The sequence below is a fragment of the Parasteatoda tepidariorum genome, chromosome 1 (assembly GCF_043381705.1).
Source record: "Parasteatoda tepidariorum isolate YZ-2023 chromosome 1, CAS_Ptep_4.0, whole genome shotgun sequence".
NCBI classification, from domain to species: Eukaryota; Metazoa; Arthropoda; class Arachnida; order Araneae; family Theridiidae; genus Parasteatoda; species Parasteatoda tepidariorum.
The window spans coordinates 70,761,994-70,787,849 of record NC_092204.1 but is presented as its reverse complement, the minus strand read 5'-3'; the positions used below and the strand labels follow the sequence as shown (position 1 = coordinate 70,787,849).

Below are 25,856 nucleotides of genomic sequence, written 5' to 3'. Positions count from 1 at the left end.
TAACTTACTTGTTGACCTTTCTCATGGTCATTGCACTTCCTGTGGGGAAAGTTAACCAACCCCTCTATTCACGCCTTTCTTTTAATTTTAGGGGGGCTAACTAACCAATCTCCGCATCTTTAAATTTAATTGGCCGTAATTTTTTTGGTCCTATACCAGTTAAGGATTTCTTAAGTCACTTTGAAGACATACTTTTTTGTGCTTCCTTCTTGCTGGTTCTTTTTTTTTTTTTTCTCGAGATGCGGACTTCGGTCCGTATCGAGGGATTTTTTTTACATTTTTTTCCACACCTTTATCTTAAATTAAATCCATAGCTGTAATCAATTTCTGTAAAATTTAAATCAACATTTAATACCTTTAATTTTTTTTAACATTAAAAGCCCTCTCAAATTTATTCTAACGGTTAAATTACTCGTTCTTTTATATTTTACCTTTATGCATGACGCCTTCATTGTCACCCATTTCTTTTTTAAAAGATATCTCCTGTGTCACGAAAATGTGTAGAAATATATTGTTTTTTTACTAAATAACAAAATAAGTAGTTTTACAAAAATAATGTTTTACGAAAATAAATATTCAGCTGAATGGAAAAATTGGTGTGATTTTCTTTAGTCTATATATTCTCATTGTTGTTACCCCTTTTTCCTCCTGTATGTGGTGAGTACCTTTTTCATTGATAAGGGAATTTGTAATTTTCTCATTGGAAACATCATCTTACTGTATTAAATGTTAAGTCTGTATCTGGATATAGCATGTTATTTATCGTTCTTATCTTTAATCTAAAACTTATTTTAGTTTCGCCCTTTTCCCAAATTTGGTGATACCAAATTATGCAAACCTCACACTTTGTGACCAGTGCCGTAACTTCTCCCTTCGAGGCCCTGGGGCTAAAATGTTTGCCGGGGCCCTTTCTAAAACTTTGTGTACTCCATCTCTAATCGTGATTTTAGCTATTTCATGTTGTCTAATATATTTATGAAAATATGTTACTTGTTCACATATAAATGGAATTCCAAAATATTGTAAGTTGTAAATTTAACACTAGAATGTAAAATGTTATATTTAAAAAAAAACTCATTTTTGGTTACACAGCACAAATAAGTATTTAAGACTTCAAGACATCTAAAAATAATTACAAAACACATACTAAATACAGATTTTAAATGTATTTAATGATTCTAGTTTGGTAGATACATTTATACACTTAAGTTAGTGACAAAGATTATACATCAGTTTGCATTAAAATAAATATCTGGAATAAAGATTTCCTTTTAAAAAATTTAGATTAGTTTCAGTTCTTGAAAAATATTTAAAGCAAATTGCAAAACAGATTTCATAGTAATAAAATTTTTTAAGAAAGGTGAAAAGAAAAAAAAAATAATGTAAAAATTAAAAAAAAGTCATAAAATTAATATTTGTAATTAGTACAAAATNGTTCCTCTTTTCTGTGAAGCGTTTTTGCTCTTTTGAGGAAGGGAAATAATTCTCGGTAAGAGTCTTTCACCCTATGTTAAAGTCGATTGTAACTACGAAAAAGAAGATTTTAGCAAATCTTCACACAATCTCTTTCATATATATATATATAAACTCTTTTGAGAAAATGTCGCATGGTCCCTTCATATGGGGCCCCCTTGACCGTCGGGGCAGTGCCCCGACTGCCCCGGCGTAGTTACGGCCCTGTTTGTGACCCTTTGAACCTATTGGGTTATTGTTATCCCACATTAGCATTGTACTACCACTTTCCTTAACGATCACATCCCCCTTAATCTAATTTCCCTTTTATATATTTCGGCCGTTATTTGTTTAACATAACATGACTATATCCAAACACAAGTACTTTACCAAAGATTCCAACCTATCCATTTTAATAATACATAAATAATGTTATTTAATACGCACCAAATAATATTTTAATTAAACTCTTACAAATGGTACACTACTTTCCACATTAATTTTAGTTCCAAAGTCATATAGCTGTACTCTGGATACTTCTCGACCATTGATCTTAGTAAGACCAAACTCCTTATTTTGCTCTGCTAGAAGTTGACACTCAGTTTTGATTTCTCTTGTTAGAGTTTGTTTATCTTCATCAGATAGTAAGTTATTAGCTTTATCGACATCAAAGTGTTCAACAAAAAAAGTTTTCCACTAGTACATAGCCAGCAAACTTTACCTCTCTTTCCATAACTTGCGTGAGCTGATCAACACTTCTTAACCCGGAAATAAACGCTGCATTGCTATCAAAATAAGCATAGCTATCACCAACCCTATATATTGCAACAACATGACCTTTTGTCACTAAGTGAATAGCAAAATCACTCTTAATTCCAGCTATAAAACTTGATAAATTACTAAACGTTTTACGGTCTTCTTTGGTGTTGTGAATCAATCTTAAAGGTAGACTACTATTCTCATAAGAGTTTAGCTGCTCTTCAAAACTATAAATTAAATTTTCTAAATCATGAACTTTTCTTTTCTCACTCGCAGATATTTGCTTATGCTGCTCTATGTATTCATAAATTTTAGCTGAAACTTCTAAATTACTCAAAAATGCTTTTTCACCATTCAAAAATAAAGCTTGAGAAAAGCTACGAGTAATTGCTACACATTTACCATCAATCTCAACCCCACGTTTTTCAAAGGAAGGTAAATGTAGACCTTGTCTTACCGATTAAATAGAAGCGTTGGGAAAGTTATTAGACATAAATTCTGATAACCGTGAAGACACTTCTTCTCGCTTTTCGTCAGAATATACTGAGTGTGTTTGCCTTTGGCCTTTTCCTGAAGTTACATCTCTTTTGTGAACTATCTATTTCTTCGACTTTTCTCTTATGGGAACTAGAATTACTTCATTGTGGACTACCTTTTTGCTTTTTGCTACTTTTATCCTGACTACCTGAACCCATATGCTCTTCTTCATTACTCAAAGGAATAGGAGAATCATCTACATCTCTTTCGTCTTCCTCTATCCTACCAATATCCTGTTGTTGAAGTGCTATATCATCGAAGAAAGTAGTACAAGGACCTTTCCTGATTTTTTTATATAATATATTAAACATCTCATGCCGATTATTTTTGATAAGATTGTTTAAATATTTCGTTTTGTTGCCTGCCTTGTCAAAACAAAGGTCATGCAATTTTTCAAAAATAGGGCAAATATTAATTCCTACTCCATGTAATATCTTGGATAAACCCTTTGGCGTAAAAAGTTCCTTCTTGGCTAAGAAGTGATTTAAATAATTTTCTTGATTAAAATAAACTTCATGAAAATTTCTTAAAATAGAAGCGGCATTACTTCCAGCCATGGACAATATATTGGATAAATCACTCGGCTTAAAACCCACCTTACGGAAATCAGCTAAAAGTTGCGTTTTGCTTCCTGCCCCATCAAAACAAACATCATGAAAATCTTTTAAAGCAGAACAAATATTAGCTCTTACTCCATGCAATATATTACATAAATTGCTCAGAGTAAAACCTTGTTCCTCATTTAAAAAATGGTTTAAATACTTTTTTGTTTCCCCTATAAAACAAAAATCATGAAAATTTTCTAAACTATCCGCTGCTCCACTTATTATACTGCACAAATCACATGGCCTAAAACCTACAGTATAGAAGTCATCTAAAAGTTTTGCTCTTTTTCCTTCGTCATTAAAACAAACGCTATGCAATCTTTTTAAGATGGAAGAAGTATGAACTCCTGCTTTACATAACATACAGGATAAGTTACTTGGTTCAAAACCTGCCTCATAGAAATCATCTAAAAGTTCTGTTCTTTTTCCTTCGTCATTAAAACAAACATTATGCAATTTTTCAAAAGCATCTTTAGCACTAGCTCCTACTCCACCTAAAATGCTGGATAAGTTATACATCGTAAAAGTTTTTTCCCTATCTTTTTTCTCAGTAAAATGTTTTAAATACTGCTTTTTATTTCCTTGCTCATCAAACCAAAGATCATATAAATCTTTAAAAGCTTTTGCAGCATTAGCTCCTGCTCCACCTAGAATAGTGGACATATTAGCTAGATTTATTCCTTCTTTCTCTAGAGTTTTTAAATATTGTGTTCTATTTCCTTTTTCATCAAACCAAAGGTTATATAAATCTTTAAAAGCCTTAGAAGCACTAGTTCCTGCTCCATGTAAAATACTAGATACAGTAGATAAATTTGTACCTTTTTCTTCTAGAGTTTTTAAATATTGAGTTTTATTTCCTTGCTTATCGAACCAAAAGTCATGTAAGTCTTTAAAAGCTTTAGAAGCACTAGTTCCTGCTCCACTTAAGATACTGGATACAGTTAATAGATTTATTCTTTCCTTCTCCAGAGTTTTTAAATATTGTGTTCTATTTCCTTTCTTATTAAACCAAAGATTATATAAATCTTTAAAAGCTTTAGAAGCACTAATTCCTGCTCCACTTAAAATACTGGACACACGAACTAGACCTACTCCATTTTCTTCTAGTTTTATTAAATATTTTGCTTTTTTTCCGTTCTGATCAAACCAAAGATCATATAAGTCTTTAAAAGCTTTTGCAGCATTAGCTCCTGCTCCACCTAGAATGCTGGACACATTAGATAGATTTATTCCTTCTTTCTCTAGAGTTTTTAAATATTGTTTTTTATTTCCTTGCTCATCAAACCAAAGAGCATATAAGTCTTTAAAGGCTTCTGCAGCATTAGCTCCTGCGCGGTGCAAGATACTGGACATATTAGATAGATTTATTCCTTTTTCTTCTAGAGTTTTTAAATATTGTTTTTTATTTCCTTGCTCATCAAACCAAAGATCATATAAATCTTTAAAAGCTTTAGGAGCATTAGTTCCTGCTCCACCTAGAACACTGGACATATTAGATAGATTTATTCCTTCTTTTCCAAGAGTTTTTAAATATTGTGTTCTATTTCCTTTTTTATCAAACCAAAGGTGATATAAATCTTTAAAAGCTTTTGCAGCACTAGTCCCTGCTCCACTTAAAATACTGGACACACGAACTAGACCTACTCCATTTTCTTCTAGTTTTATTAAACATTTTGTTTTTTTTCCGTTCTGATCAAACCAAAGATCATATAAGTCCTTAAACGCTTTTGCAGCATTAGCTCTTGCTCCATGCAAAATGCTTGATATATTAGCTAGATTTATTCCTTCTTCTTCAAGAGTTTTCAAGTATTGCATTTTATTTCCTACTTCATCAAACAAAAAGTCATATAAGTCTTTAAAAGCTTTTACAGCACTATCCCCTGCTCCATGCAAAATACTGGACACAGTAGATAGGTTTATTCCTTTTCTTTTCAGAACTTCCAGACACTTCCTTCCTTCTCCTTTCACTAAAAAACCCAAGAACTGATAAAACATAGACGTTCCTTCTCTGCCAACCACACTTTTAGCAAATTTAAATTCCTCATTAATATCTTTATTTTGAATCTCCTGATAACTAGATCTATTATTTTTGATATCTTCCAAAAGCTTTTCCATTATTCCCTTTCTGACAGGACCAAGTTCATGAGACTCTAACCAACGTAATGCTATTTCATGTAACTCTTCGCAATTATATGTATTATTAGACTGATTATCTATCTTACCTCTAATAACACTATTCAACTTTTCCCTATTAGGCTGGTGGACCACGAATACTAATTTATCTAAAAATTTCTCTTTTATTTCTTTTTCATTCTCATCAGAAACTCCTCCTTTTTCTTTCTGTAAAGAAGGTGGAAGCTTTAATAGACTTAAAAGCTTTTGTCTTGTTGTTTCTTCTTGTGCAAATTGATAAAGACCATTCCCATCTATACATGAACAATCTCTTAAAATTTTATACTTCCTCTTTCGAATATCCATAATATCAAATTTCAAAGGATGAAAGCCTTTAGATTGTCCTTGTTTTAATTCCCTTTCTTCTGTAAGATCTAAACCTCTATTAGTATAGATAATAAAAAATTTTATAGCTTTTCCTAATTTTTCAACAAAAAGAGTAAAAAGCTTATTAATAGAAAATGTATTATTCTGTTGTCTGGAGGGAAATAACTGATTATAATCAATATTACTATCTGCGTAATGAGCCTTTAAGTAAGTAGTTCTACCTTTATAATTGATAGTAATATAATTAGATATATCACGGCTTTTTCCTTCAAAATTTATGGAAAACATATTTTTATGCAAGAACATGTCGTGCAAAAAAAGCATTAATAAATTGAATTCATATATAATTCCAGATATATAGTTTCCAAGTTTTTTATGCTCTTCTAAATTACTTAATATTCTTTCTTGTAATGTTATATAATTGTCTCGAACTTCACTATTTTTTTTCATTTCACTTTTAATAATGCTGTTCAGCTCTTCTCTATTAGGCTGATTAACTGCAAATACTAATTTATCTAAAAACGCTTCTTTTATTTCTTTTTCAAATCCAAGAGAAAGCTCTCTTTTTTTTATTACTTTCTGCACGGCAGGAGAGAATTTTAATTGCTTTAAGAGTTCTTCTCTTGTTGTTTTATCTTGTGAAAACTGATAAAACCCATGCCCTTGTATGTTATTACTTGTAAATAAAAAGTTTTTTAGAATGCCATATTCCTCTATATTTATGCTATAAAATTTAAAAGGATAAAAGTTTTTGGATCGTCCTTGTTTTAATTCCTTTTCTTCTGTAAGATCCAAGCCTGAATTGGTATAGACAGTAAGATATTCCACATTACATAAACTATCTGACTTAGAGATTAGATGTTTAACAAAACTATCAAAGTAACTATTAATAGAAGAGCTTCGTCTTTCTTTATTAAATAACCTAGCATAGCTGATATTACTATCTATATAATTATCCACATTTTTAACTTGTATATGAGTAGACTTCCCCTCATAACGGAGAACAATATTACTAAATTTATCAATCTCAGAATCTCCAAACGCTAATGACAATGAAGGGTACTTATGTTCATACATAGACTTTCTAAGTGAGCAAAGCACCAACAAGTTTAATTGATACATAAGTTCAATCAAATGATGAGGAATGCATCGACTAGCTTGATAAGCATGATCATCATATCCAGATTCATATTGTAAAGCACTAGGAAACTCTGAATCTTCATTACTAGTAACATTTACATCCATGCGCAGCCTCTTCGATACTGTACCATCTTTGTCTGTAACAGAACGCCCACGTTTTCTACCCATACTCCTTGAATGATCGCTTTGCCCGTGAGAGGAATTTTCAATATCTTGTAATGGTGTATAAATGCAAGATTGAGAAATATTGTTTGAATTTGAACCTACCACATTACCGTAAGCTTCCTCTCTAGAAACTTTTATGGTTCTCTTTATATCTTTTTCAATACTACTAAGAAGTGGTACAAAATGGTTCCTGTAATTCAGTATATAAATAATATTATTACCTGTACCTACCTTACCTTTAGTAACATGTAATCTATCTATCTCTTCATCTCTCAATTTTATAATCCTAATTTTTACGCTATGCTTTTCGCATATCATTTTTCCTTCAACTTTAGGTCTACCCCATATAGCATTTTCCAACTTTAGAATTTTTATTTCCGAACCAGAACTTGCATTTTCAATGTCTTCTGCAGTAAATTCAATAAGCGGAATATATTCACAAAACTTTCCACCTTCTCCTTCTAGAGCATTACCCAACCATGAATCTTTTCTTGATTGATTAGCTTGTAGTGCATATTGCTTACAATTTTCCCGCAAAGACTTTACACTAAATCTTTTACTATCTGCAATCAGACCTTTATCTTTTAGCTCGTTCAATCCTTGAGCTACGGAATCAAAGAAACAATCCCCTTCGCCTACAGCAGCTCCTATCTTAAAGCCCTCAGGCAATTTCTTCCTTAGTGTCTGCAAAAGTTGATTAAGCTTCTTTTTCCCCTCTTCATCCTTTGCATTTTTTATCAGACTAAAAATGGAAATAGGGTTTCTAGCAACAAAATCTGACTTTTTTAGAGTGCTCTCACTATCTCGATTCAAGATTTCATTAGGTGATTTACCGGACTTTTTACTCCCTGCTAACATATCGACTCACTATATTAAACTATTCATATGGTAGCCATAAAAATCAGCAAAGTAAAGTTGTTTTTTTTTATGACTAATAACATTATTTCAATAGGTATATATTTCAATACTTTCTATCATTAAATTAATAATATGGTCACTTTTGTTTAATTGAAAATAATAACCGTGAGAACAAGTTTTTTTTGGAACGTGTTGGTCTACCAAATAATACGTTCGAACTTTTCTTTATAATAATTCTACTATACAGCAAAGTCAGTTATATTAGCCTATTTTTGCCACATTTAGATATAAACTAATTTGCTTAGCTTCGTTGCAACAATTTTGCTTTTTTATATTTAAAATGCCACTTTTATTTAAATTGTTCTCTCAAATATAGGTATTTGTATCTCGAAGAAAGCATCTAATGTTTTAAGCTTAAGCGTTAGATGGAGAAGGGAGGAACTCTGAGTGCGTACTTAGATATAAAATCTGTAAAAAAGATAAGAGCTCCCTTCTCAAAAGTATAGGCTGAACGGTATCGTAGAAAGACCTAAATGGTTCTAATTCTGTATTCACAAGACTAGCCTTACTTTTCACTTTAAATGGTAATGTATGGAGTTATATATGATCAACAACTTTTTAGGCATAGACGTATCGAAAGATCGCTTTGATGCCTTTCTCACAATTATAAGTAAAAAAGGGAACATGAAACTAGAAAAAGGAGTCTTAAAAATGATGATCATGGATTTCAAGGTCTGCTGAGTTTTCTACAAAAGCATAACATAGAAGAAGTAAAGGCATGTATGGAATCCACTGGTTGCTACAGTGAAGCTTTAGCTGAATTTATACGCAATGCTGGACATTTTGTTAGTGTAGTAAATCCTCATTGCATAAAATCTTATGCAAGGAGTAAACTTGTACGACAAAAGAATGATCAGACTGATGCAGAAATTATTGCTGATTATTGCCAAAGGCAGGAACCAACTCGCTGGGCACCACCTTCTCCTGAAAAGAAAAAATTGAAACATCTTTATCGTTGTTCGGCTGCGTTAAAAAAGGTGAATTGACATCAGTAAATAACCACTTAGAAAAAAAAGAGAGACTGCCCAAAGAAGTCGCAACTGCTTGGGAAGACCTTGCAATAAACATAACACAAAAAATAGAAACAATAAAAAGCTCCATACGTGAACTATTAAAGCAACACAAAGAGTTGTTAAAAAATTTTCAACTTTTATTAACTATTCCAGGAATAGGAGAGGAATCAGCAATAGCTATTTTAGCTGAACTTCTTTACATAAAGGATTTTAGAGATGCCAGGCAATTGGCAGCATATGCAGGAGATATACCATGAAATAAGACGCCAGGTTCCTCTGTATATGCCGAACCCAGATTAAGTAAATCCGGTTCACAAACATTACATAAGGCACTTTTCTTTCCTGCTATAGTAGCTAAGAATCACAAACCTATCATTATTAGTTTCTGCCAGAGATTAAAGGAAAAGGGTAAACATAATATGGCTATCGTTGGTGCTGCAATGCGTAAGTTGATCCATATTGTTTTTGGTATTCTTAAATCCAGAAGTGCTTTTAATCCTGACCATATTAAAACTTACAGGGCTAAGAAATTGAGCAAAGGTTTAATGGTTTAAAGTCAAAAAATGCTACCATCCGGTCTATATAAATTTTTTTGAGGAGAGAAACTCAAATCTGATGCATGAAATAGACGTGTTGAAGCACATTGGCAAAGTCTGAACGTGACACTCACGTCAAGGCATCTGTGAGGGATCCTGAGACCTGTTAAGTATCATGAAAACCTAGAACTTTAGAGTTCGCAGCTCTGATATATAAAAACTTACTGAATGCAGTACTGACTGCCACCACTGACGCTTGAATTCGGAGTTCTACTGAGAACCAAGTCTTCAGGATCAGTCCACTGTGGGACTAGGATACAACAACTAATTTAATGTCTTCAAAAAACTACAAGATTTAAAGAAATATACGCTGATTTTTTTAAAGTGCTATAATTTTTATAAAATTATATTGATTATTCTACAGATACCAGCATATATTTCTTTCAATGTTGCAGTTTTTTTAAGACATTAAACTAGGTTACAACAGCAGCTGGTATAATGTCGTCAAAAGACTGCAACATTTAAAGAAATATAATGCTGGTATGTATATAATAATGAATATATTTTTATAAAAAATATAACACTTAAAAAAAATCAGTGGTTTAAAGATGAATTTCGTCCAAGTTAGGTGGTAATAGAAAGATTTGAAACTAATTACAAGAGTAAATAAATTGCATGCAAAAAGTATTTTGATTGTGTTCATAGAAAGTTTTTCATTCTATCTAAATCTGTAAGTTATTATGTCAGATTATATAAGCAGTTATGTCATGCTAAAATTAGACTAAGTAAACAATTTACACAGCAATATACAATTATTACAGTAATATATTATCATATACAACAGTGATTACAAAGAAAATTTACAATAATTTCACAATAAAACTTAGTATAATACCTTTGTGTTGTGAATTAAGGAGTCCACAACATTTTGTACCTCATGTGTTCTAGATATAATGTTTTGGGAGATTTCATTCAGCAAGTTTTATAACTGGAGTAAAATAAATGTCAAAAGTTAAAAACGCAAATAAACTATACAGTGATGGGCATAACAATAAAAAAAAGTGCTAGAGTCCAGTTTTATGCTAATTATTCATAGAACTACTGTCTATTGGGTTTATTCTAATAATTTATAAGAAAATAAGATAATCAAAACATACAAGCAAACATCTAACAATTGTAACCAGGGTTTGTTATTTTTTCTTCTTTTAAAAAAATAGTAATAATCTGATTTATTTTATGTAATTCAGATTATTATTTTTTTAAATTAAATTTTCCTTTAAATAATTTTTTTTTTAACCACATTTAAAATGTTTTATTTTTCTAACCGCACTTAATTTTATTAATGCAATTATAACTAACTGAAATACAATAGGTAAATCATAATATTTTTCAAACAATATTACTACATTAAAAATTGTTTTATAATAATACAAACTGCAGTGATACATAAAATATAAAAATGCTTGATTTAAATTAATTGAAAATGGAATATAAATGTATCATAATATTCTACTGAAAAACAGGCTACCAAACAAAAAATTATAATCTTACATTTATTTATTTTGTAATATTTTAAATAACTAAATAAACAATGTTTCATAATATCTTACTTTTCTTGTAAATTTACAAATGTTTCTAAGCAGAATATTTCAACTTAATTATTTATATAAAAAAAAAAAAAATCACACTTTAAAAAAAGGTAATTTTTTGAAATTTTAAAACAATGAAAATTCCTAACAAAATATAAAATATCTCATATTCTCTCTCACTTTCTCCCTAGCAATTCAGGATACTAGCTGATTAGGATATATTTGCTGATTGGATATCTTTGCTAAGACATTGAGGATTCTAACCACCATAAATAATTTATTATTTGCTTAAAATTTGCAAACTGAATGTTTTTTTAATGTTCTTTTTATTATATCCATTAAATGTAATAAATATTTCCAAACAAATAATAAAATAATGATACCTGTAAAAGAACTCTTCCTTTAAAAGGAGTTTCATTCATTTCAATTCTAGATTTAATCATTTTTAATTGGAAATTATTATAAGTGCCATATCCAAGTTTTTTATTTGAACATCTATTTTTGGAAACATCTATTTTTTAGACACTTTTTAAGAAGCAAATATTTCTTTCTGTTTCCAAAATAAAAAATTGACAAATATGCTTTCTTTTCTTTTATGTTTGCGATATGCTACAAAATCTTATGCATAAGGATTATGTTTACACATGCATAGATTATGTATACAAGCATATATTATGCATGAAAAATATGTATAAGAATTAAGCTACAGTGGATAGGGGACTTTCCATCATAGCAAACTGTACTTTGCACTAGTAACAAAACAAGACAAAAATTACTGATGATAAATCAATTAGAAAAAATTTATATATCTTTGGCAATAAAGAAAACATAACGTAATTTATCATAGAAAAGAAAAAAAACATTCAAGATAATTACAAATATATTATAATATAATATTATAATAATATCATACATAAATAATATTACAATTATATTATAATAATATATGTATATAACTACACAAAGATTTACCCCAACATCTCCAGCAAGAGTCCAGTTAGCACTATTTTTTCGAATTTCATCTGTGTTCCAAACACTGTCCCACTTCTTATCATCTTGCACTAATACCTCACCTTCCTACAAAAGAGTTATTCTTCAGAATAATCATGATTTTCACATCTCTATTAAGTTATTTAAATCTGGATTTAAAAGAAATCATTGATTTAAATCATCAAATTTTGTTTTAAATCATCAGTTAAAACAAAAATAGTTTTAATGCGGTAGGATTTATGCATAATCTTAAGATTATTTTTTTATGTTTGACTTTTTGTTACCATTGATAATTTTCTTACAAAAAATTCTGTTTTCCAGATTGGGACCTTTACTGCATCAATTAAAAGTTTTTAAAAACATAACATAAGATAATTAGTTTGTAAAATTTCTAATAATTTTTGTAAATTAATTCACTGATTAATAAAAACAGATTTCCATATCAATTTCAGATTCAAAAAATCACCAAGTTTTCATAAGTTTCGGGCAAACAGAAAAAAATATCACAGCCAGAAACCTATTTGAAAAGAGTAACTTGCACATTTGAAGAGAACCCTTGGCAAACATCAACATATTATTTTGTATTTTTTTCCTAAAAGTTCAGCAGACCGCGAGAAACTAAAAAAAAAAACATCACAGAAAGTGGACAACTCAAAAGGTATAACTCGTAGCCACCCCCGGGCAAATACCTACATATTTTTTTTCCAAAAAAACTTGCAAGTTTAAAATCAATTTAGCACCTTGGTGACTGCAGCTTGCGTGATAGATTATATAATACATCACAATATGGAAATATCCCCAACTTTTTCATGAAATCTAAAATAATTCATTTCTTGGGGCATCTTTTTTAAGGCATTTAAGAGTCTCTTCAAGCGTGATGCCTCCAGTCTGATTCTGACAGTAAGTTCAAAACTACAAAATAAAAAAGCAGAACAATCTTCATAACAACTTCATCTCCACGGAACAATTTAAGAACAAGTTGTTATAAAATTGCTTTCGCAACAAAAGAATGAAATGACATCAATCTAGTTTCTTTTACGTTTCTTAAAGTTCAGTTTTATATTTATTTAAAATAATGCAAGCGATAAAATTTAAATTTTTAAAAAATTTGAGAAAATTTGCGAAGTTTGAATAAAAAGACTAGAAGACAAGCTATTAAATCGCGGGTACTTATATATTTCAGTGTTCAGTGATTGTCAGAACTTATAAAATTGCAATGAAAAAAAAAAAAACATTCAACTGATTTTTAATTTGAATGAATTAAAAGTTGAATAAATCGAGCAGCTGAATTTACTTGCTCTGGTGAAATAAATAAATACCCAAAAGTGAAAGAAGTTTTCTGCGACAAATAATGAAGCCCATATAGTAGGAAAAATATAAATAATGTACAGTTAGTTTTCCGAAATTAATAGAAAAATCACAAGAAATTGCTAATTTTCCTTTTCAAAGAAAATAAATAATACAATATAATAAGCTATCGAAAGTAGGATACTGAAAAATAAAAGAAAAAAATCACACGAAATATTATAACCAAACCAATACATAAAAAAAATTCAATTATTAGATTATTATAAGAAAAATTATGCTGTAATGACTATTTAATTTACAATACATCAACATTTATTAAAAATAATTGAGATAAAATGTAATTTATAGATTTAGTTATATGGTAGGGAAAGAAAACTAGGCTCTAATTTTCCTAAATACTTATAACACTCCTAAATACTAACAATTCATTTTAGTTTCACATAATAACTAGATTTTATTAAAGGATAAAATGTTATTTACTTCCCAAAAATAAGAATTAAAAAGAGCATAATTTATGTACATAAAATAACAAAAGACACAACATTTAGAGGCATTTAAATTGTTTAGTTAAATTAGGAGTAAAACAAATCTCTTACCATTATTATAGTATTAATATTCTAAGCATATGACTCGAATAAATGAAACTAGTTATGCTAGAGGCGAAAAAATAAACAAAAAACTTAAATTGTTTACTTCCGTTAAATTCCGAAACCGGAAACAATTTTAAGGAGTTGTGCTGTTTAGCTCTTTCACTACATAAAAATATTATTTTATTAGCAAAGTAAGCACAAAGCCAATTCTTTTTACAGCATAAAGTTTTAGAAATGCAACTATACTTATTTGCAATCTGGCATCTGATCACCGACCTATTCACATACTTTCAGTTTTTTCCGAATTTCGTTCTGTAAATTCTTTTCTGTACGATACTTTAACAACTGAAAAAAATTAAGATGTTCATTAAGAATCTTATGGTTCATTAAGAATTGTTTTATACAAACAATAATACACAAAATTTTTTAACATTAATATATAAATTTAAACAGATGACAGAAAAAAAAAGGAAATTTTTAAAGAATCAATCAGCAAAATACACAAATCTATGAAATAAATTATAAGAGATCCAGGTAGAAGCTAGAGAAATTTGCTTATATTCAAGACAAAGATGAACCTAATAAATTAATTTACAATTTTCATTGAAGAAAATAATAACATAAAAAAAATCAGATATAAATAAATGAAAGATACCACCAAGATTGTATTTTTATGAACATAAAACTATTTAATTTAAAAACAAATGACGATTTCACAGTTTTAAAAACTTATAATTTGGATAATTTTCTATATTTTTTCGTTTAATTAATTTTGCGAACATCAATGTGATTGGAGCAATCACAAAGAAAGTGCATTCTTGTAATTAAAAATAATTTTACAATGGACACAGTCAGTGAATGTTTGTGCTCATCAGAGCAGCCTAATAGGGGAACATTTAAATCCTCCAGATTATCATATATATCATTTAATGTATTTATATTTAAATTGGTGTTGTTGACAGTGGACATACTTGTATTCTCTAATAAAGAAATTTACAATGGACACAGTCAGTGAATGTTTGTGCTCATCAGAGCAGCCTAATAGGGTAACATTTAAATCCTCCAGATTATCGCATATATCATTTAATGTATTTATATTTAAATTGGTGTTGTTGACAGTGGACATACTTGTATTCTCTAATAAAGAAATGCAATTAAATAATTCCTCTGAGGGAAGCAGTTACCCACCATTAGACTTTAATTTTATCAATTCAGCATAGGAAGGATTAACATTTTGAAAAACTAGGCTGTCTAAACAAGTATGGCAATTAGAAAACTTTTCTGCCTCTCTGACAACATAGCCAGCAATTTGGGAATTTAGAAGGAGTGGCAGAAGGTTTCAATCTAGGCCGTTCCCTTTCTTGCTTCCAAACCACCTAGAAAAACATATTTTGATATGAAACATTCATATTATATCTTAACGACTGACATATAATTACATAGCCCAAAAATAAACTGACATGAATGTAACTTGATAATGGGTAATGTAACTGTATAATGGATCTCAATATCATCTTCACCAAAATGCAAAGCACAAACATGATCAGTGAACTTAAGCATCCTATCTGCACGAGGAATTGCTCTTTGCCACTTTTCAAGAAGATTAATATCCTTAAAAAAATAATATAAATAAAGTGAGGTATTTATATATAAACAACTCATATCAGAAAATATGTATTATAAAATCTCTTTTGATAGGTATATTAAAAGAAATTAACATTAATTTGTGATTAAAAAATTATTTAATTTCTAAATACGGTCAAACAAGTCATACAACGGCAAACAAATATTTTGTCATTCAAACAAGTAAAATTATAATACCTGATATGAGCATTCCATAGTACAATTAGAAACTACAACAATAAATTTTACCATAACACAAGGAAAATCCAAAATCTTAGGTACTTTACCGTAATTAATAAAATAATAAATTAATGATATCACAGTATGTTTGCCTGATTCAGTTCATTTATTATTAAGTGAAAGCCATACAAATCCATATAAATGAATGTTCCTTACAATTCAAATTAATGTGTAAAATTATTCTATTTTTAACAATGTGTTTCATAAATTTCAATCTGTTAACTGGATGTTCGAATGAAAAACTGCAATTATTTAGAATTACTTTTTACAAACTATAATTGTTTAGATGATCACATCAATCAAAATAAGCAATTTTTGAAAAAACCAATCACTTTAACGATTAAGTAATAATTAAAACAACTGATAAACAAATTAAATAGACAAGAAGCAAAGATTACACTTGTGGATCAAACTGGAAGATTTAAAACAAAATTTATTTACATTGATGTTTAAAAAACAATTCGAAAAGAGAGTATCCTTACGATATTATTGAAAGCATAAAATAAGTTTAATAGCATAAAAGTCAAACAAACGAAATCATAATTAAAAGCTTACATTTGGAACTTTAAACAAGCTGATACCAGGAAGCTGCTTTTCTAATTATTCATTCAAAAAATACAAATAAATTTTATATAATATCATATTTAATATTAACACGTGCAGTTATAATGCGCACGTGTATGGACGGTGTTTTCAGTAAAAGTGTAAACAATAACAATCTCCAGTACCTGCTCTAGTTCCGGTTAGAAAGTTTGCAGCTGCTTACTACATGTTATTCTGCGAGGCGATATTTTCAAACGGATAATTCTGCAGTATTTCATAAGATATTAATGTTATTTTGTAATTCTGGTGAGTTTGAAGTGAAAATTTGCTTCAGTTATTTATTGTTGTTAATTTACGTCGCACTAGAGCTGCACAATGGGCTATTGGCGACGGTCTGGGAACAGAGGCGTATCTAGAGAAAATGGCGCCTATGGCAATCCTCCCTATCGGCGCCCTTCTTAAAATATTTTTATTATTCTCTATTGTTTAACACATATCTATTATATCTATACACACCAGCTGGTATATATGTATGTATGTGTGTAATACAGTACTGAAGCGCGTTTGATTTGTTAGTTACCAAGGATTTGCTCGAAAATGGATATGCGCAAAGTGTTATTATACTGGATAAGTTCATAATTAATAAAGTTGATATTCAATTATACAATTTTAATGATTTTAGAAAAATCACATTTATTTAAGAGGGGGAAAAAAGAGAGAAAGAAACACGAATCGCCATTTTGCGCATATTTTTAGCCACGGAATTGCCCGAAATGCATTTGCACATGGTAGAAATTATATAAATTATCCAAGAAGTTTTTAATAAACTTATTTATAATAACATACAATAAAATTAATGATTTCACAATTTTTATTACTTTAGTTGAATATCCATTGTTTTTTTATCAAATTTTTAAAGAGTTTGCCTATTTTTTTTTTGGATAAATAAACATTACTTTATGTTCTATTTAATTCTATTCAGTTAATTAAAAATGGTATTTAAGTAGATTAGAATTCTAAACATTAAAAGCATTTTAGAAACATTAGAATTTTAAAGTAATTAGTTTATTTATATTAAAATTAAAATCACTTCTTTGATCGTTTAAATCAACAAAGCAGATATTTTCTTCTTTTATAATACCCAAATCTAAAAAATTATAATTAATATTATCATCTTGATTACAAAACAAGATTAATTCCTCCGGGTAAATGTTATTTAAAAAAAATTGTGTAACCTTGAAAATTAAAGATAGTTAAATCATCAATAAATCTAAACTAAAAACTAAACTTAGTGGCGCGACAGCCCATAGAGGAACAAAGCCTACTGTGCCCATCTCAGTTAACTTGACCTTGGGCTCTGGGGTGCAGGAGCAGATGTTCTGGTTAGGTGGTCAGTCGAACGCAAAACCCCCAGTGTTTAGTTCCCAAGCATGCTTGGTACTCATTTATCGACCCACTGAAGGGATGAAAGGCTGAGCAATAAATTTAAAAACATGTTTAATATTAAGAGCATGATTTTTTTCTTCATAATAGTGCCAAAATAAGTTAGCTAAGAGAGATGAAAAATTAGATCCTTGTGGTAGTCCATCAATTTGAATAAAAATTCTATTCATTGTAAAGGTAGTTATTAAAAAGACAAAAATTAATTAGAATTTTCCAATGATCAAAATCACAATGAAAGATATTTTTAAAATCATAGTAATAATTCAAAAAGACATCTTTTGGTTTAGAAAGGGGAAAAGATCCTGGAAATCAAAAGTCGCAATAGATTTTATTATCTTTAATATATTCTAAACTCGGATGATTATTAGTGATAATTCAAGAAATACCTTCTTTAATAATGCTGATAATAATTAATATTAAAGTAGTTAGAGAAAATGGAAACCACTATGTACATATTTTTGAGCCATTGTGCTTGAAATTTTTAAAGGAAAATAAAGACACTAAAAGTATAGACATTTTAGTTTCGTTTCGGTTTTTTTTTTCTTTTTTAGGGTAATAAAACTTTTTTTAAAATCATATTGTAGACTTGGGACTATTCAAAAGAATTAAATATTTAATTAAAAGTTTGTGTATTTAAATTAAAAATTCTTCGTTTTAATTTTTGTTTGTTCACTTTATACACATAAGTCCGAAGGTGGTTGGAACCTATCAAGTAAATTAGAAAAAGAATTACCTTTGATAATCCTATTATTAGTATCAGATAATCATGTACAATTAAAATTTTAATGGTTCGATAGAGAAAAGTTAAATCTTTTATTTTAAATTACGAAATATTACGATAAAATTGTAAATGACTTTATTTTTCTTTAAATCCATAGAAATAAGCTAAAAAATTAATGCATACAATAATTTGAGCAATAAAATTGAATATAAAAACTTACTTCAGCTTGGTAAACATGTCATTCATTTTTCATCGAATTTATGTTTTTGATCTTCAAAATTTTCCCTAGAAGCTTAGATTAGAAAAACAGGTCGAAACTCTGTGCATCGTAATGACACCCTCCTCCCCCCTAATATATTTCCTTTAAATTTTAGCTACCTAAATGGAATATTATTTTTATGTAAAGAAACAAAAATTTAACAATAGTACAATAATAACTGAAAACACATTTAGAAAATCTGCACTAATATTAAAATGTTAAAAACACATATTAATTTCTTTAGTTCATATTCGTCACACAATTTTCACATATTTCACAAAATAAATAAAAAAATGAAATAGAGGATAGAAACTTAATTTTTTAAGAAGAAATGTTCTGAATTAATATAATAAATACAAACTGTTTTACAATAATCTATGATAAAAAAAAAATTGCTGAAAGAATTACCTAAAAAAAATATATTATTTTGAGCGGGCATAAAATGTTTTTTAAAGGAAGGTAATGTAATATTATTATTAAATATTTTGAATAGTTCTGAGAAGTTTCTATAATTAAGGTTTATTAAAACCAAAGTAGACTATTATGTGACCAAATTACTACGTTAAACCTTAGTTAATAAAAATGTCGTTTCTTAAATTTTACACTCAAGCGGCAATTAGGTGAAAATATAAAAAAAAGATAGGGACGAAATGCATGTTTACAGAAAAAATTATTTAAAATTCATATGATCTAATTTAATCCAAACACATAGATCGACAAATACATAATTATTAATAAAGTAAATTTTGCCTTATCTGTTATTCGTTTAAAAATTTAATGATGCACACACATTTTTCTAAAATTTAAATATTGTCTGGGGTGATAAGTAAGTTTAAAATTTTAAGCGGTTAAAAATTTACCCAATCGAGAACCTTTACATTAAAATGCAACTTCAGTTTACAAGCAACAAATAATTAATATTCAAAATAAAGGATTTAACCATCGATATTTTATAGACAAAGCCATTATCCGAATAAGTCTTTCCAAAATTAATTGAATTTAATTAGTTTTAAGATGTTCTTTTTAAAAAAAAGCGAAATATAGATCTTTTGAATATTTTGAGGAGAGAGGGCTTTTTGAATTTTTATAAAAATGCATATGTTTCATAAATAAACAAGCTCGAATTTTTCGATAAGATGTTTATTATTATTTTTACTTATTTTCTTAAAATAAAGGGAATCAATTAATGGAAAAAAAAAAGATTGTTGATATTGTGCTGCTTTAATAGATAGTTATAAAATACATATTATAGTCTCAATGATATTTTGTTTCCATTTTATTTTAATTATAATGGACAAATATATAAATAAAGGACACTTTATATGAACCTTTATATTATTTATTTAAAACACTTTATATTATTTATTTAAAAACAGTTTTTTCAAGTAAAATTTATGACTACCAAAATAGGTCTATAGCAGGTAAAAGATTAAACAATTTTGTGTCTGAGATGCTTTGAAATTAAAAAAAATACAAAGTAAGGTCTTGATAAATTACACATATCTTTTTTTCTCAATTTGTAAACAAAAGGATTATTTAAACTTGAGCTTAAGTTATTAATTTAAAATTAAAATTGTTTGTGAATTTCTGTGACTTAAAAGCAAAAAAAAAAAATCAGTTTGAGAAACTAACAGATGCGTTCCTTAATCTATTCATTCAATAAATAAATACATTAAAAAAATTAATTAATTAATTAAAAATAAATAAATTGAACTTTTATGAGTGTTCAAACCTAAAATCTATCTTTTAATGCAGGGTTTCTTAACCTGTGGTTCATGAACCCCTAAGGGGTCCATGAGTTATATTTTGGGGGTCCGCTGACTACTCCTAATTTTTAAAACGTTTGAAAGCCTACCCATTGCTTGTAAATCGAACTATGGCAGCTATAATTCCGTTTGCTACAGTGTATCTTTGCGAAGCGGAATTTTCCACACTTGTGACAATAAAAATATAACATCGAAATCGATTGAATGTTGAACATGATATACACGTTGCTTTATCGAAAACCATCCCCCAATTAAATTTATTAATTAAGGAAAAGCAGCAGCAACCTTCTCATTAAAAATTTTAATTTTAAAAATTTTTTATACTACTAAAATAATAAAATTAAATGTTTTCTAATAATTGATGTTTTTTGCAATTATTTTTTTTCACAGGGGGGTGGTCCGTGACTTCTTAAAAAAATTTTAAAATGGTCCATTATATCAAAAAGGTTAAGAAGCACTGTTTTAATGAATGAAAAGAAATCTATTTCTCGGTAGTCGGCACTCTTAACTGAGCCAATGATACGCAATTTACACAAAAATATTTACTTATTGCAATAATTTTTCAGGAAACTTGAAAAATTATGTTTCCAATATTTCAAATTTTAACATTCATTTTCTTTTCCCCATTAAGTCATTGTTTTTAATAATAATAATACAATAACGAGCATTTAATTACACAAAGTTCACTTTTTATTACCAAAATATCATTGTGCATATTAAATGTTCTTTTTAATAAAAATAATTATATACAAAAACAAAATATTATAATGTAGTAAACGCCCCTCTCAATCTACTTATACAAAGATGCAAACTTGCTCTGCTCCGTGTAGAAAAATATTTTTTATTGAGAACTAAAGTTATATTTATTGTATGATTCTTTGCTTATTTAATGTAAAACCATTTCCCCCCTCTACGTATAAATAATAAATAATTGAAAAAAATTATATGAAACATAATTTTGTTTCAGGTGAGAGTTATAAATTTCACCAGAATTATCTTAAATTCTGCATGGTTTCGTTTTTAACTACCACTCAATAAAATGTTTTAAAGAAAGTGGAGCAGTTGGCATTGCTAGAAAAGAAAATAAATCGATCGCTACAAAATATAACGTGAAATAATAAAGTGAGCATGATGCATAAATAAGAAATGATTACTTACAATTTAATCCTTGATTATAAGAAAATCCTAACACTTCGTTTAAATTACACTTATGACTGTCTTTTTTTTTTCATAAAAAGGGAATAGATGGGGTGTATTACCATTGGTTTAAGCAAGACAGAGGCATCTCCTATTTTTAGTATTTAAATATTTTGTGACAGTGATTCCCACCATGTGTGGCAAAACCTCCCTTTTTGGAAGGATTTACGCCAATTTACAGCAAGGGTTCTATTTGTATATTCAACAAATTCGAAAGCCGCTTTTCAAAGTGATTTTCACCCCTGATAAAATTTAAGATCTACAAGCATTTAAGGGTATGATAATTGGGCTAAACTAGACAGGGACACTCCATGGTTTTCACATTTCTTTGCCCTCTGTCACCACCAAAGGGCTATTCTCTGCCTGCAGGTGTTCTATTCATCCCCAGATAATTGCCCTTTAACATCCTGGTAATGTGATATGAAGAGGTGTTTGCTTATCTTTTTGCTTGTGGTACTGGAAAAATAAAGATTTATCTGAGGATCATTGGAAGTTTTTATTCTGCATTCTGGAGAGTTTTCTAAATGATTCTTTTCAGTGTTTTATTTAGTTCTTTAAAATTTTTATTATTGTTTTTAAAATTTGTATTTGTATGTATGTGAAATTTATTTTTTTAAAACAAACAAAATATCAAAATATTTTGAAAAAAAGAAAGAAACGTTGGTGCTGGTTGATTTTGCGCCTTTTTTCAAATAATGTGCCCATGGCTCTCGCCCCGCCTGCCATACCCTAGATACGCCACTGTCTGGGAAACATCCCGGAGGATGATCCGAAGACATGCCATCACAATTTTGATCCTCTGCGGAGGGGATGGCACCCCCGCTTCGGTAGCCCGACGACCTGCGCGCGAAGTCGAGCACTTTACGGTAGCACAGTTTAACGAGGACCAATACCGCACACCCTCGGTCCCTACGCAGACTGATCCAAGTGGTCACCCACCCGCACACTGATCGTAGCCAGTGATGCTTGACTTCGGTGATCTGCTGGGAACCGTGTCTTAACGATCAGTCCACTGCGGGACTTTAGTTATTAAGAGATATATTGTTAAAAAAGGTGACATGGTTGCTAGATTTTGAATAACTCGCTTTTTTGGCAGTCTGGATTTGGCCCCTTTCCATTTGTCCAACTTAGTGTAGTGTTAGCATATTGTTCGAGGAGCAAGATTAAGTTTAGTAATAAGTATTCAAATACCACGTTTGCAAGAATCTTAACACAATGATCACGTCATAGCTGTTTTAAATCTAATAATTTAACGAGTAACTTCGCCAAAACCAAATGAATTATTCTAAATATGATTATATAGCTTTTTTTCTCTAGCTCAAAAGTTAATATTTCTATATATAGTTTTTTTTTCTCCCTACATATTGCGTGGTATCACTAGAACTTCGTCCCGCAGTGGACTGATTGTTAACACGCGGTTCTCAGCAGATCACCGAAGTCAAGCATCACTGGCTGCAGTCAGTGTGCGGGTGGGTGACCACTTGGATCAGTCTGCGTAGGGACCGAGGATGTGCGGTATTAGTCCTCGTTAAACTGTTCTACCGTAAAGTGCTCGACTTCGCGTGCAGGTCGTCGGGCTACCAAAGCGGGGATGCCATCCCCTCTGCAGAGGATCAAAATTATGATGGCATGTCTTCGGATCATCCTCGGGGATGCTTCCCAGACCGTCGCCAATAGCCCATTGTGCAGCTCTAGTGCGACGTAAATGAACTACAACAACACTAGAATTGCATTCAAAAACCATCGTTATCATTTAGAAATTAATTATTTTCGCGATTTAATCTTATTAATAATGACCACGATATTATCGTTTATTAAATTTTTATCGTAAGACAGTGTATTCACAAGATCGCGTAAAAATAATTTCAATTATAGATGCATAAAAAATATTGATATTTCAAGATACAGTCTTGATCTATTTTCAAGTTATAATAATTTATGTATAATTTAAACGTAAATAATGCTTTGTTATTTCTTTAATTTTTTGTAAAAGAAAATGGAATTAATATTAAGCGAAATAATGTCGCAAGTCTATGCACAACATGCTCGACAATGATTTATTAAGAACGAGATTTTTATTTTGAAAATATACTTTTTAAACCTCAAAACCCTTTCTACCTTTCGAACGAGAAAACATGGTAATAAAACGTGTAATATGAGATGTATTTGCAGTTTTTAAAAATTATCAATATTTTTCGTAGATTATCTGCAATGGCCTATTTTTCGTCTTAAGATATTCCTAAATATGATTTTTACTATTAAAAAAATATGACAGACAATCATGACAATGAAAGATTTAAGATGAATAAATACAATGGTAAATAATTTCCGTCTTCATATAAAACTTAATATTTAGAAGAGATAAAAAAAAAAGAAAAGATATTCTTAAATAAACTTACTTATCTAAAATGTACTCAAAAATTCATTTAAAACTATATCGATTTTATTATTATTATTTATGATTTTTCTAATAATTAATTAACGCTACAATCATTTAAATAATTACTTTGCATATGAATGCAATAAAGCTGTAGCATCAAAACATTTTATACTCTTAGAATTTTTGTAAAGAATGAGGTTAACAAAGTACACACATTAATGGTCGCAAAATAATGTTTCAGTGTTAAATCCCTAGTGAAAAAAGTCTGAATGAAAATCAGTTTGATAGACAGTTAAAACTTGTAGTTGACATCAAAAATGATTTTACCACTTCGGTTTATTCCAGCAATCTAACTGGTTCAGTCACATCTTGATTTGTGATTCCTAAGATCTCAACAGCATTTTAGTTTTTTCCTCATCAAAAAACAAACTTGTGAGCCTTACGTATCTGCTTTTTTGACGAGGAATCTAAATGCTTATATATAATTTTTTATAATAGTCGTTTGGTCGAACATTCGACCAAATTCTGAGTTTACGACTACTAATGATCAACTCCATATCCTTGTAATTTTGAACCCAATCCAGAAGACAAGGGAACTCCTGGATCAGGTAATGGGAGTAATTTGCCTTCATGGAGGACATTTTGATGGAAATAATCCGCATTGGCGTTACATGGGGAGGAAAACCACGAAAACCTCCTATGGTTAGTCTGATGGCAAGGGTACTCTAACCCATGATCTATCTACCATTGAGGATATTTTTCGTCAGCACTATGGTCGGTGCAAGATTGCATCGACCAGCCATTGCTGGGATTTGAACAAGAGTCAGAACGCTCTATCCCCTGAGCCACCACGGCTCGCACACATATATATTAAATCGAAGCGGGGTTGTTGTCATCCCCTCTGCAGAGAATCAAAATTGTGATTACATGTTTTGAGGATCATCCTCAGGGATGTTTCCCAGACCGTCGCCACAACGTAAATGAACTACAACAACAACATATATATTAAAAGCAGTTGTTTTATTGCTACATCCATCTTTGTCATGCAATTCATTTAAATTTTCTATGTTTTGATTTTCCTGAAATTGCACTGCTTTGAATTAATAGCTTTCATTTCATTTTATGATAAGTTTAAACTAGCGTCTCTTTTCCTCAGTTGAACCTTGCTGTACATAGCTACCTATTTTTGTAGTGTTTCTCTATATCCGACACATCGAATTTTCAGACAATGAGAGGTGAAGGAAGGCTGAGAAGTTGGTGATTGAAAAAGAGAGGGACCAGTAAGGAATTTCGTCTTAGCTTGTTTACTTTTTGCATCAATATTTATGATTTCCTTATTTAAGCTCTTCTATGTGTGACAGTGGGCTGCATTTTGGCCTTATTTAAATGTTTATTGCAAATTACGTATAGAGGCCAAATGCAAATTTAAGATTAATATTTTTTTATTTGGAAGTCTGGTAAATCTAATTATAATACAGTCAATAATAGTGAACCTTCAAGGGACCGAAATTTCGTTTAACTATAACTGGGAGTTCAGTATATTCATTCCGCAAATAATTTTAACTTATGTTTCCATACTCCTT

General features: G+C 29.6%; 1 protein-coding gene across 12 annotated transcripts; it reads right to left on the bottom strand.

Moving 5' to 3' along the window:
* Positions 1-1,884: 1,884 nt before the first annotated feature.
* LOC107450900 (uncharacterized) lies at positions 1,885-21,001 on the bottom strand. Of its 12 annotated transcripts, XM_043039102.2 has the most exons (8): positions 20,786-21,001; positions 18,892-19,049; positions 15,562-15,712; positions 15,290-15,477; positions 14,348-14,446; positions 12,186-12,290; positions 10,520-10,612; positions 1,885-8,999 (listed from the first exon to the last, which is right to left on the bottom strand). In XM_043039102.2, the coding sequence occupies exon 8, from the start codon at positions 8,013-8,015 to the stop codon at positions 2,850-2,852; it is 5,166 nt and encodes a 1,721-aa protein (XP_042895036.1). In that variant the 5' UTR covers positions 8,016-8,999; positions 10,520-10,612; positions 12,186-12,290; positions 14,348-14,446; positions 15,290-15,477; positions 15,562-15,712; positions 18,892-19,049; positions 20,786-21,001; the 3' UTR covers positions 1,885-2,849. The 12 variants fall into 12 exon arrangements, with proteins under 12 accessions (XP_042895036.1, XP_071042955.1, XP_042895048.1 ...); XM_071186854.1 differs by lacking the exon at positions 15,562-15,712 and having other exon boundaries at positions 20,663-21,001; XM_043039114.2 differs by lacking the exon at positions 15,562-15,712.
* Positions 21,002-25,856: the final 4,855 nt, after the last annotated feature.

What these genes read in the sequence shown, in the direction of transcription:
- LOC107450900 (XM_071186854.1), bottom strand. Translation starts at nt 8,015, where the DNA reads ATGTTAGCAGGGAGTAAAAAGTCCGGTAAATCACCTAATGAAATCTTG.